This window comes from Tenrec ecaudatus, chromosome 13 (assembly GCF_050624435.1).
Source record: "Tenrec ecaudatus isolate mTenEca1 chromosome 13, mTenEca1.hap1, whole genome shotgun sequence".
NCBI classification, from domain to species: domain Eukaryota; kingdom Metazoa; phylum Chordata; class Mammalia; order Afrosoricida; family Tenrecidae; genus Tenrec; species Tenrec ecaudatus.
Genome location: NC_134542.1, coordinates 1,710,148 through 1,721,745, shown reverse-complemented (window position 1 = coordinate 1,721,745; position 11,598 = coordinate 1,710,148). Strand labels below are relative to the sequence as shown.

General features: G+C 61.0%; 2 protein-coding genes across 2 annotated transcripts; both read right to left on the bottom strand.

Annotated features, from left to right (window-relative positions):
* Nucleotides 1–555: 555 nt before the first annotated feature.
* On the bottom strand, nucleotides 556–5,253 carry COPS9 (COP9 signalosome subunit 9). The gene is made up of 3 exons (XM_075529339.1): nucleotides 5,121–5,253; nucleotides 1,803–1,875; nucleotides 556–805 (listed from the first exon to the last, which is right to left on the bottom strand). The coding sequence occupies exons 1-3, from the start codon at nucleotides 5,181–5,183 to the stop codon at nucleotides 768–770; spliced, it is 174 nt and encodes a 57-aa protein (XP_075385454.1). The 5' UTR covers nucleotides 5,184–5,253; the 3' UTR covers nucleotides 556–767.
* A 2,632-nt stretch (nucleotides 5,254–7,885) lies between these two features.
* On the bottom strand, nucleotides 7,886–9,037 carry OTOS (otospiralin). The gene is made up of 3 exons (XM_075529486.1): nucleotides 8,980–9,037; nucleotides 8,850–8,876; nucleotides 7,886–8,070 (listed from the first exon to the last, which is right to left on the bottom strand). Exons 1-3 carry the CDS (start codon nucleotides 9,035–9,037, stop codon nucleotides 7,886–7,888), a joined length of 270 nt encoding a protein of 89 aa, XP_075385601.1.
* Nucleotides 9,038–11,598: the final 2,561 nt, after the last annotated feature.

The following is an 11,598-nucleotide window of genomic DNA, read 5'->3' as shown; positions in this document are numbered from 1 at the left end:
ACTACCCCTAGGTGTCCCCTCCCCCACTCTGCAGAACACTGTGACTGTCTGTACCCTGCTCAGAGCTGCCCATCTTGGCTCTGGGCAGCAGCTGCCCTTCTAAATCCTGCCACCACGCCCCTGGCTTGGTCTCCTGTTTGTCTAAGACACGGAGGCCGGCCTCCTGTGCTGGGTTCTTGAACCCTCATGATGGTGGGCACAGCCCCACCGCACAAAGGGCCCTGTCCAGGCTGAGGGTGGAGACCCCAGGGGAGAGGCAGAGGCCTTCCACCCACATCCCACTGGGGGTACTCCAGGGAAGGCAGTGAAGGTCGCCTCAGAAGTCCCAGGCTCCCAAGGCAGCCCTGCCACTCCCTTGTTGCTCCCCCCATACACCGCCGCGGACCCTGAGCACGAGGAGCTGCAGCTGAGCCACGTGCACGGCGGTATTTGCTCCTCCTCACCCTGGGTTACACGGTGGGCGAGCTGTGTGTGGACAAGTGCAACATCTGCTACACCGACGAGCATACACGCACACACACGCACAAGACGTCCAGGGGCTGGTACACTCCCACGTGACAGCAGTAAGTGGCCTGTTTGCTTTGTTTTTCATTGACATGCGGAGAGGGCTGCTCACAGCGGGAGAGGGGCAGGCCCCGCCTGGTAGACAGCGAGCACACACTAATCTTCTCCCTCCTGGTCAAGCATGGCGTCCCTCATCCTTAGTCGCCTACAGTCGTCCTCTGCATCCTCCACATCACCGTGGGGCCCAGGTCCTGCTGGACAGCTCACTGAACATCGTCATCATCAAAGAGATCCTCAAAGTCTAGGTGGACAGACAGAAGCAACAGGTTAGCAGGGTGGGCCGGGCCACGCGGCCTGACGTGGAAAAAACGGGAGGCTGAAGGCCCTGGACCCTGTCAGGCTCTCGGGGCTCCAAGCCGCAGGGACCCACTTTACCCGGCTTTCTCTGGACAGCCAACCTCAGACAGGGCCTCGGGGTGACCGCCTCAGGCCTGCCCTAAGCAGGGCTGTGATGTGGAGGGTCAGACCAAGCCTCCCTGGGCCGCCTGTAAGACCACAGCTGGAGCCCGTGCACAACACCCGGATCACCTTCCTGAGCCCACCTCGGGGTCACTCCTCTTCTCAGCACTGCCTGAGCACCCGCAGGGGCACGAGTCAGGGCCACGCCACTCAGTGACCTCCGTGACACAGCAGCACGGCCTGCGGGTGCACGGGTGCCCGCTACAGAAGCAGGTCACTACACAGTGGGCCACCAGCATGACCGCCCTCTCGGGGGCACCACCCCTGCCCCAGCTGGAAAGGAGACCAAGGCCCAGTCAGTGTGCAGGGGTGACAGCGGTGTCACTGTGCCTGCCCCCCTCTGAGGGAAGGGCCAGTGCCCCTGGCCTCAGACCCAGATGCCCCTCTGCCGGTTCCTCTGCTCAAAGCACCAGGCCCCACGAAAGACACAGTGTCCAGTCAGGACAAATGGCCTGTAGGACAAGACCGGGAAGCCACGGAGGGCAGGAGCGGCCGCCCATGGCATTTCTGGCATGTTGGGTGTGTTTGTGCTATCCCCGCCCTGGATACGGCGTCCATCTCACCAGGCCTGTGACAGCGGCTGCTCAGGGGACAAGCAGGTGGGGGGTGGAGGGGGAAGGGAATGAGCAGTAATCCCCAGGTGTATGGGGAAAGGATGGTGGGCACTGCTGAGGGCCAGGCGGGTACCATGCCAAGCCGCTTCTCTCCTGGGCAGCCTGTGCCACGAGCCTGAGCTTCCCAGTGAACACCCCCGCCCCCCACAAGCCAGGAGCCCCTACCATTGAAGAAGTCGGCATGCACGGCCTTCTCGTTGGCGGCCAAGTCCATCAACAGCCCAGTGCTGCCTCCAGCCTGGGGACGAAGAGGGGACAGCCTGTCAGGGGCCTCTCATGGGGAGGACCACGGAGGGAGGAGGGTGGGGAGAGCTCCCCGGCTGAGCAGGAGGTGGTGCTGAAGGGCTCGACGGGGGCCTTTCCTTGGTCCTCACAGCACCACCCTTGCAGCCTGTCATGCGGCGAGCTTCCAGCCCTGGGGTTCGGGTCCCCCCCATGCCCCTCTGCACACACTCATAGGCGGCAGCCTTCAGGGCCTATAAGGCCCATCTCTTGGGCCATAGCTGTGGGAGTACCTAGCGGCCCCATCAGACCTCCTCCACTTGGGCATCAGGTGGAGGTCACCGGGCCCTGACCTCATCGGCTGCCGTGCGCCGATGGGCATTCTCTTGAGTTTCCACCCTGCACGCTTGGCATGGTTTGAGGGGCTACACCGAGCTCTGGACCCTGGCCCTTTCTGGGGAGGATGAAGCCATGGCCTGCTCCGGCCTGAGGTTCTGACAGCGGCCACCCAAGGGAGGGGTCCACATGACACAGACAGGCCACCGTGGACACCCGTGAGACCAGCATCCCTGTCTCACTTCACAACAAAGCCTCGGTCACTCCTGCCTCCAAGAGGGCAGGCCTTAGACTCTAGTGGGAAGCGCAGGCCTGCACTGCCAGCCAGCACCCCACCCTCCCCTGGCCCCCATCAGCAGCCAGAGCCTGCAGTGACAGGGCTCCCCCTGGGTCATCTCCCCATCTAGGAACAGGGGTGAAGCTGATAGGGAGCAGAGAGGGAAGCAGTTACAGGATGAAACCCGGGGTGGGAGCTGGAACAGGTGGAGTGGGCCATGCAGGGCCTGGGCCTTTGCCAGGACAGTGGAGAGTGACACTTGCAGTGAGCGGCCTGGCCACCATCTTCGAGCCTGGCACGCTGCCCCTGAGATCTGGTTGCTAAGCCACGAGGGCAGCCCGAGCTGCTTGGTAGCAGGGTGACTGTTTCCGGCAGGGTGTCACCCATCTGTCCGTGTGCCGCATGGACTGCGTGTTGCTGATGCTGGAAGTCAGGCCACTGGCATTTAAAATCCCAGCAGGCCACCCAGGTGGGCAGGATTTGGCAGAGCTTACGACGGCAAAGGACTTACTGTCCACCTGAGCGATTCGCCACTGACATTCTGTGCCCGCCAGTAGGCACTGGCAGGGCCAGGAGATGAAGCCCTCAGGCCGGGAGCTCCTCTAGATACAGGGAAGAGTCTGCATAATGATGCAGACTGAGTGGCGCTGTGTTTGCGGATGGGGCATGACTCAGAATGCAAAGAACCAGCTGCAAACACTTACTGGGAATCAGGACAGGGGCAAAGTATGAACCGAGGAAAACTGGAAATCATCAAAAATGAAAAAGAACACACAGAGATCAAAATCCATGGCTAAAATATTGCAAGGCCAAGAACTTGTTCGTAGGAAATGCCTTTTCAACGACACAATAGGTGACCGTACACATGGGCTTCTCCAGACAGAACACACGGAAACCCAATGGACTACCTAGGTGGCAAGAGAGGATGGAGCAGCTCAGTATCAGCAGCCAAAATCTGGTCCGGGGCTGCTTGTGGGACAGGCCAGCAAGGGCTCCTGTGAGTGTTCAGGCTGAACCTGAAGGAAGTGAAAACAGGTCCACGGGAGCCAAAATATGACACTGAGTCTACCACCTGAGTTCTGAGAACATCTCAAGAATGGATTTGACCCGATGAACACTAATGACAGCACACCTGATGAGCTGTGGGAGGACATCAAGACTGTCATTCATTTAGAAAGCAAGAGGTCGTTAAAAAGACAGGAAAGAAAGAAAACATCAGAGTGGACGTCAGAAGAGTCTGAAACTTGCTCATAAACGTACAGAATCTAAGGCCAGTGGAAGAAAGGGTGAAGTCAAAGAAGTGAAGAGAAAACTTCAAAGGGCAGCTTGAGAAGACAAAGTAAAATGCTTCACAGAAAGGCTCAGAGACCTAGAGTCAGCAAACCCCAAAGGAAGGGCAAGCTCGGCATGAGTTCAGAACGAACTCAAGAAAAATTGTAAACCTGGAGTTGAAATACGGGAAGATTCCATGGTCAAGACATTGACGGATGCAGAAAGCATCACAAGAAGATGGAAAGAACACACAGTCGCTGTACCAGAAAGGACTAGTCGGCAGTCCACCATTTCCGGGGGCTTGCACATGAGCAAGAACCAGTGGTGCTGATGGGAGGAGTGCAAACTGCAGAGTACACTCACAGAAACAAAGCTCCTCCAGGAATTCATGGAAGACCACTGAAATGTTTCAACACGCCGAAGCAATGGAGGCGCTCATTTGTGCATGCCGGGAAATTTGGAAGACAGCTCCCCGGCCAACTGAGTGGGGATGATCCATGTTTGTGCCTATTCCAAAGAAAGGTGACCCAACAATATAACTGTTAGCCCCTGCAAAGTAAAATGTTGCTGAAGCTCATTCAAAACAGCTGCAGCAGTACACTGACAGGGTGGATTCAGAAGAGGGCGTGGAACAAAGGTTATCGCTGATATCAGCTGGATCTTGGCTCAGAGCAGAGAAGCCCAGAAAGATGGTCACTTGTGTTCCATTCACTGTGCAAAAGCATTAAGCTCTGCAGACCGTAATGCGATGTTGCTAGCCCTGAGGAGGGCGGGAATTCCAGGACACTTGATTGTGCTCGTGAGGAACTTGCACATGGCTCGAGAGGCAGCCGCGCAAACGGAACAAGGGAATACTGCGTACCGCGCAGTTTAAAATCCGGAAAGGGGGGTGTCAGGGCGGTATCTTCTTACCACTTACCCAGTCTGTATGCTGAGCAAACCATCAGAGAAGACGGCTTAATGAAGAAGAGTGGGGCATCGGGATCGGAGGAAGGCTTACTGACCACCCGGGAAAAGCAGATGCCAGCACCTTGCTCGCGGCAAGGGACGGGGCCCGGAAGCCCCTGCGGATGAAGATCAGGAGCTGCGGCCTTCGGCGTGCACTACGGCTCCGTGTGAAAGACCACGATCCTCACAAGCGGACCTCTAGGGAACCACCAACCCTGTGCATCCTACAGACCTGGCTTCGCGAGCCCCTTTCTGAGTTGCAGTTCCGGGCAGGACCAGAACCAGCGTCCCCCTCCCGACCACCTTCCCGTCCTGGTCCCCGGCCCCCCTCCCGGCCCTTGCCGGTGCCCGCCGCCGCCCCTCCCCTCACGGCCACCAGGAGCCGGCTCCCTCGCTCCGCGCCCCCCTGGGGACCCCGAGTCCTCGACCTCGTCCAGGTCCACATAGGGCCCGGCGCCCTCGGGGAACATCTCGTCCACCGCCGGCTTCATCGCGACCCTCAACTCCGGGACTGCCACTTCCGGCCGCCGAGACCGCTTCCGGCGCGGCAGGTCTAGGCCCCGGAGGACCGCCGACTCGATGGTGCTGGCGGCCGCGGGCGGCTTCCCGGGCGCCGGGCCCAGAGGTCCGTCCGTGTCCCGCTGGTGTCCCGAGCGCGGGGACGCCGCGCACAGCCACCTCCTAACGCACTCACTCCTCACTTCTCTGCAGCGGCTGGCCGCCCTGTTTGCAAACCGATGGCCGCTCCCAGAGCCGGCGAGGAACCCACGGGTTCCGACCCGCGGGGGCTCTTGCGTCCCAGAGCTGTGCTCGCCCCGCGGAGTCTCAGCGCCTGCTTTTCCCGAGATCGCCTCGCTTCCCCCTTGGCCAGTCTCGGCTGTTTGCAGTACCCGGGCTTAGAGGGGTGAGAGGACCCGGGCGTTGCTGCCCTGAAGCTTGAGCTGACTGGGGGTCGGGGGGGCGGGAATAGAGCAGGAGCGGCTCCTGGCGGGAAGAGGAGCCAGGGCCCGCAGGTGGGATGTGGTCACCTACTGAGCGTCACCTTAGGGACGAGGAGTCACAGCAAGGGGGCACACACACCCCTCAGCCGCCCCTGTCGTCCTAGGGGCCTGGGTGAGGGCAGTGTCAGGAGCGGGGGATGGGCCCAGACCGTGGGGTCGGGGCGTGGAGGGGTAGGGGGTAAAGTCACAGAGGTTGGGGCCGCTGACAGGACTCATGCGTGTGGCCTGGGGCCACGGCTGACAGACCATGAGCATCAGGGGCCGTTGAAGACATGCAGGGCCAGCAGGTTTGTTGAGTGCCATGGGCCAGGCTCTTGGCCCCCAGCTCAACAGAGACCCTGGTGGGGCAGGGTCCTGGGCAGGCACCATGGGGAGTGGGGTGCGGGTACCACAGGCTTGTGGCCCCTGCTCAGGAGCGGTGCTCTTTATGCAGGTGGAGGTGGGAGCGTTCTGAGGGGGTGGGGCTGTGAAGAGCAGGGGGCTGGGGTGAAGGATTACATCAGCATGGGGAAGGGGTTAGCTTTAAGGGTGCTGTCTGTATGGGGGGGTCACAGCCAAATCTGAGCAGCCCACACGGGCTTCAAGGTCTTCAGGAAAGAGTGGGTAGCAAGGGGTGGCAGTGAAGTTGGGGGAGGGTGTCTGCTCAGCCTATCAGCAGTGTTGAGGCAGCTAGGGGGTGGGGCTGAGCAGAGACGAAAATGGGGTTCTTTTGGGGGACACTGTGACCCTAACAAAGGCACAAGTGGGGGGAGGCCTGCCATCCCCTCCCCCATGCTCTGCACGCTGGGGAGGTGCCTTGCTGGCACAGCAGTTCAACTGAAGTTTCCTGGTTCAGACCTGCTGGCTGCCACGCAGAAGCACAGAGCTGCCCTCTGCCCCATGGGAACCACAGCCAGGGGGGCCGATGAGGGGTGGTCCTGGGTCACACGGGGTCCACTGGATGCACCCAGCAACAACGGAGTAGGGCTGTACCTGGAACACACACACCACACACTCACACAGAAACATATACCACACACACACACAAACGCACATACCACACACACAGACACATCACACCACACACTGACAGACACATATCACATGCACAGACACACACACCTACATACCACACAGACACACACACACAACGACATGCAAATCAATACCCCCAAACCCCTTGAGCCCCGCAGGTCCCCCAAGTCCTACATATGAGCTCTTCCAATCTTGCCCATCGATCCCCTCCCCACCTGACCAGTCCCCCTCCCCGGTCCTCAGCTTAACAGGCTTCAGTGCCTTACCAGCCCGCAGACCTGTTCAAACAGCCAGACACCCGCCCTGGGAATCAAAGGTCACCCCACCTGCTGGTTATGCCACAACCTGTCCCTCCTCAGACTGTAGTTTCACCTCTAAACGCCCTCTCCACTCAGTGGGCGCCCTGGGTTATGGTGCTAAACATAAGATCATCATGTCGGTCGTGCACACCCACCAGCAGCTCACCCCTCGGGAAAGACTGGCTGCCCTCAGAGTTACAGTCTCGGGACCCCAGACCTCTGCTTTAGTTGCTGGATCATGACCTGCAACCCCTCCAGCACCGGCCGGCACACCTGCCCGGGGTGCCCCCACCTGCAGAACCAGGAGCAGAGAGACTGCTCACCACAGCCCCTCCCCAGTGGCTTTGCCCTCTGGAAAGCCCAGGCCACCCAAGTGAGGTCTTATTTCCAGAACCTTCCATTCCCAGACAGAGCCCACCCAGCCCTGGTCTCTTCTCATGTGCCCTCCCTGTGTCCCTGTGGGCATGTGCTTTCACAGAGAGGGGTGACTTCCATGCTGGTGGCTGAAGGGCCAGTCAGGGGTGCGGCTGCCAGCCCACCGGTGGCCAAGGGCAGAGGCATGGGTTGGGCCATGGCTCCCCTCTGGCCTGCTGGGTCACCTTGACAGCCCAGACTGACTCAAACGGCCCTGCCTCAATTTCCCCCTGCAGGGGCTGCCAATAGGAAGTGTGCATGGCCACTGACTATCCAAGAGGAGCCAGGGGATTCTCCTAGCCACAGAGGATGTGGGACTGGCACCGCCCGCCCTGGAAGGAAAACCCAGGAGCCTCTGTTCTGCTCAGTCAGGAGTTTATTGAGTGTGTCAGGCCCCAGCCCCCTGGAGCCTGGCTGGGGCTGCCCGCTGCTCTCAGAGGCCGGCTAGATGCCCGTGGGCTCTGCTCAGTCGTCCTGGTAGGGGACGTGGAAACCCAGGGTGCTCCCCAGGGGAAAGTGGGCAAAGAAGGTGCGGGCCAGCTCCTCGAGCTGCGGGTAGGCTCCCAGAGCCTGGAAGTGCTGCACGTAGTTCCAGAAGTCCGACGTGGAGAAGGGCCAGTAGGGGATGGCCGGCAGCTCCGCGTAGGGGTCTGGAAAACACATTGAAGCTGGTCTTGCCTGCCCCATGGACAGAAGCCCGGAAATACCTGGGGAGCAATTGGAGGTGGTCCCGCTCCCTGGGGACTCCTGATCTGAGGGCAGAGAGAACTGGAGGGAGAGGAGAGGAGGAGGAGGAGGGTGAGAGGATACAGGGATGGGGGCGGGGGGATACAGGAAAGGGGGAATGGGAGTGGAACAAGGAGGAACTGGGAAGCCTTCCCCCCACCCCCAGCCTTGTCTGGGGCACGGCCACAGAGTGGTGGACAGCGAGCTGGTGGCTCTTCCGAAGAAAGCACAGCCCAGGGGCACAGGCACACAGGTGTCCAGGTACACAGAGCCACCAGTATACTGGATCATAGATGTACTGTAGCACACATGTATAATGACACAGAGGCACAGGTGTATTCGAGCACAGGTGTCCAGGTACATGGGAGGCCAAGTACACAGCACAGGTGCGCTGGAGCACAGGCGTATAGAGACACTGGTGGAAGGGCACAGGAGCGTGGGTGGTGATGGGCTGCAGTCAGAACTTAGGGCTAAGTCCTCGGGACCAGGAGTCCAGGTGTGAGGCTGGGGGTATGGGCGGAGCCTGGGGGTGGGGTGCAGCAAGACTTTCCTGAGTGGTTGGAGGGGCAGTCTGCACTCTCGCCAGCACCCCTGGCCCGGGGCTCCCGATTGCCTGCTCAGGAGGCTCCTCCTCTCTGCACCCCGACCAACCCCAACCCCTGCAGTCCTTGCCAGGAAGGAGAGGGGTTCAGGGAACACCTACCAGTGTCCTCCTGCACAGGCTTGGCCCCTGAAGAGGGAGAGGAGCGAGTCAATCAGGCGGACCCCACGCCCTCCCCCTCCCACCAGCTAAGGGCCCGGCCCCTGGGGCTGAGGAAGCCCACCCTCCTCACCTGCCAGGAGCCCCGTCAGGAGGCAGAGGGCCAGCCCAGTAAGGGGGGCACCCTTCATCTTTCCTTGGCACCCACGAGCTCCGCTCTCACCTGCAGGAGAAACAGATGGACAGACAGACAGGGTTGACTGCCCACCAGGACCCCCTACCTCTGGCCACCCCAGGTGGGCACTTGTCTGCAGTGAGCTCAGAGCCGGTTCTGTGCGTTTCTGGCCTTTGTCCCGAGGTCGAAACCCACACCCGCATTGATCTCTTAAGGAATCAACGCCTGCAGCCCGGGTCACGCAGCCGGGGTCAGCGGAGCAGCCCCTCGGGGTTACCTGGCAGTGTCCTGGCTCAGCCTCTGCCGAGCAGCCTGGAGGGATGTCTGCACCAGGGCCCAGCCAGCGCCTCTTCTTAAAAGTGCCGTGGGGCAGGAAGGAGACGTCACACTGAATATTTCATCGCAGCCAGAGGACTGGGCTCCCGTGACCCCACTGCATCACGGTCCCAGCACCAACTGAGAGAGGAGGCCGTTTCCTCTCCACGGGGGAGATGCGCCAAGCATCAGCCAGGCTGGCCTTCCGCCCTTCGGACTGAAACTGCCATGAGGCACTGACTCCAGGGCCCCCCCAGCGAGGGGTGGTGGTGCAGCAGAGCACTTGCTGCTGGGGGGGGGGGGGGGGGGAATTGAGGCCGGAATCTTTTTAACAGGAGATCACCAGGGCTCTCCTCTCAGACACTGCCTGCGCTTCAGCAAACCGTGGAGCCCGTTTGCCCCGCCAGGAGCCAGACCTCTGCACTGGGACTGGTGCTGTCCTGGAGGGAGGTGTGCCAGGAGCAAGCCCCCACCCCCAACAAGGAGCCGCTAGCCCCGGAGACACACGGCCTTGGCCACGGGACCCGAGTGTCACAGGCAGGAAGGACAGGTGCCCAAGGCAGACATCCGGTTCCCAGACCAGCACGTCCCTGCTTACAGAGCCAGCCATCTCCGGGGTGGGCATGGGCGTGGGCCCTGGCCACCTCCAGGGGTCTCTGTGGGTTGACCATCCTGTCCTTGTGGTGCTGGGACCCACTCCCACCTTGGCATCCTCTGGGCCTCTGACCAGGGTCCAGTTCCCTCCTCCCTGCCTCCAGGACCAAGGAGTGGGCAGACACAGGGTCCTCCCGCCACCCCTCCCGGCCAGGTGCTGGGGGGGGGGGTGCTACTTCATGGCCGGGTGCTGTGGGTGGGGGGGGATAAACAGCCCTGGTGGCACCATGGTTAAGTGCCAGAGGCTCTGCGAGAGGAAGCTGTGGCCGCAGGGTCTGACCCCAGGGAGCAGGGCTGTGTTGTCCGGCTCAGGGCCGCCGTGAGTGGGGATCAGCTGGCCTTCAGTGGATGTGGCTTTGTTGCTTCCTTCATCCTGTCGCTTTGAAGCCACGGGTGCTGCAGGCAGGCTGACCGGGGTCAAGGGACAGTCTCAGTCACGGTGGCCAGAGAGGCAGAGAAGGGACCGGCCTAGGCTGGAGAAGAATGGCCAGCGCTCCTTAGAAAGCAGGTGGCAGGCGAGACTTTGTCTCCCGTGCTGTGGAGAGCTGACCAGGATGTCAGGCCTGGTAAAGTGGAGAGGCAGTGAAGAAGAGGTGGCCTCTCACCAAGATGAATTGGCACAGCGGCTACTGCCATGGGCAACAGCACAACCACGGGTGAGGAAGGCACAGGACCCAGCACCCTGCTGTCCTGCTGGACCTCAGGCTGCTGCGAAGTGGAGCCGACCTGACCGCATGGGACAGGAACAGCAGGGCCAGGCTGTCACCAGAGGCCCGGGGTGGTGGGGGGGCTTTCCTCCCTATCAGCTCCTGGGGAGCCCGGCACTCCTTGGCTTGCGGCTGCAGCTAAGCTTCAGGATGACGTGCCCTTCCATGGCGATCTCCATCACTCTTGGGTCCAGAGTGTATCCCCATGAGGTGGGGGTGGGGTGGGGTGGAATGCGGAACTCAGCTATGAGTGATGGTAACCAGGTGAACTGGGAAGGCAAAATCCTGGAAATTCAGTTTGCCATCTGGCTGGGTAGAAAATAGACCCTCTCAGAAGCAGGGTGCTGGTGGGGTCTCACTCCCATGGGGAATGAGTCCCCCACCTGCCCCCTAGAGATGACAGCTTTGGAAACCCGATGGGCAGTTTCACTCTGTCCTGTAGGGTCATGGGGCGGCATGAGTCAGAACTGACTGGCTGGCAGGGGGATTCCTCAGGAAGGTTTGCAACCCCCCAGGGGGCTGGGCTGGTGCTGGTGGGCAGCTTTGCCCTGGGGCTGGTCCAGTTAGGTTGCTGCTGGCTTAGCAGTGGATCCCTGGGGGCCCAGCTCTCTGCCAGGGTCAGGCAATTTTCGTCTGCACAAGGAGGAGACAGACGAAGGTCATGCTCCTACCTCCCGTGTGACCTTGGCAGTGGCCACAAGCCTCCTTGTGGCTGCAGCTGGCCTGGCCAGGAACTCCCTGAGCAGGAGGTGAAAAGAGCCTGCCAACTGAGCAGTCGCTCCTGGCATGGGATGGGATGGTCTTTGGTGCCCCCTGTTGTCCCACTTGGGAACTTGCAGAGTTCAGCTGAGAGCTGGCAGGACCAGTGCTGTCCACGCCTGGACGGCTCTCCGTTCCTCTA

Coding starts and splice junctions, on each gene's coding strand:
- COPS9 (XM_075529339.1), bottom strand. CDS start 5,183: ATGAAGCCGGCGGTGGACGAGATGTTCCCCGAGGGCGCCGGGCCCTAT. Junction 1,876..5,120: donor CCTATGTGGACCTGGACGAG/GTCGAGGACTCG, acceptor CTTCGTCCCCAG/GCTGGAGGCAGCACTGGGCT. Junction 806..1,802: donor GCATGCCGACTTCTTCAATG/GTAGGGGCTCCT, acceptor CTGTCCACCTAG/ACTTTGAGGATCTCTTTGAT.
- OTOS (XM_075529486.1), bottom strand. CDS start 9,037: ATGAAGGGTGCCCCCCTTACTGGGCTGGCCCTCTGCCTCCTGACGGGG. Junction 8,877..8,979: donor CCTGACGGGGCTCCTGGCAG/GTGAGGAGGGTG, acceptor CTCCCTCTTCAG/GGGCCAAGCCTGTGCAGGAG. Junction 8,071..8,849: donor GCCTGTGCAGGAGGACACTG/GTAGGTGTTCCC, acceptor TGTGTTTTCCAG/ACCCCTACGCGGAGCTGCCG.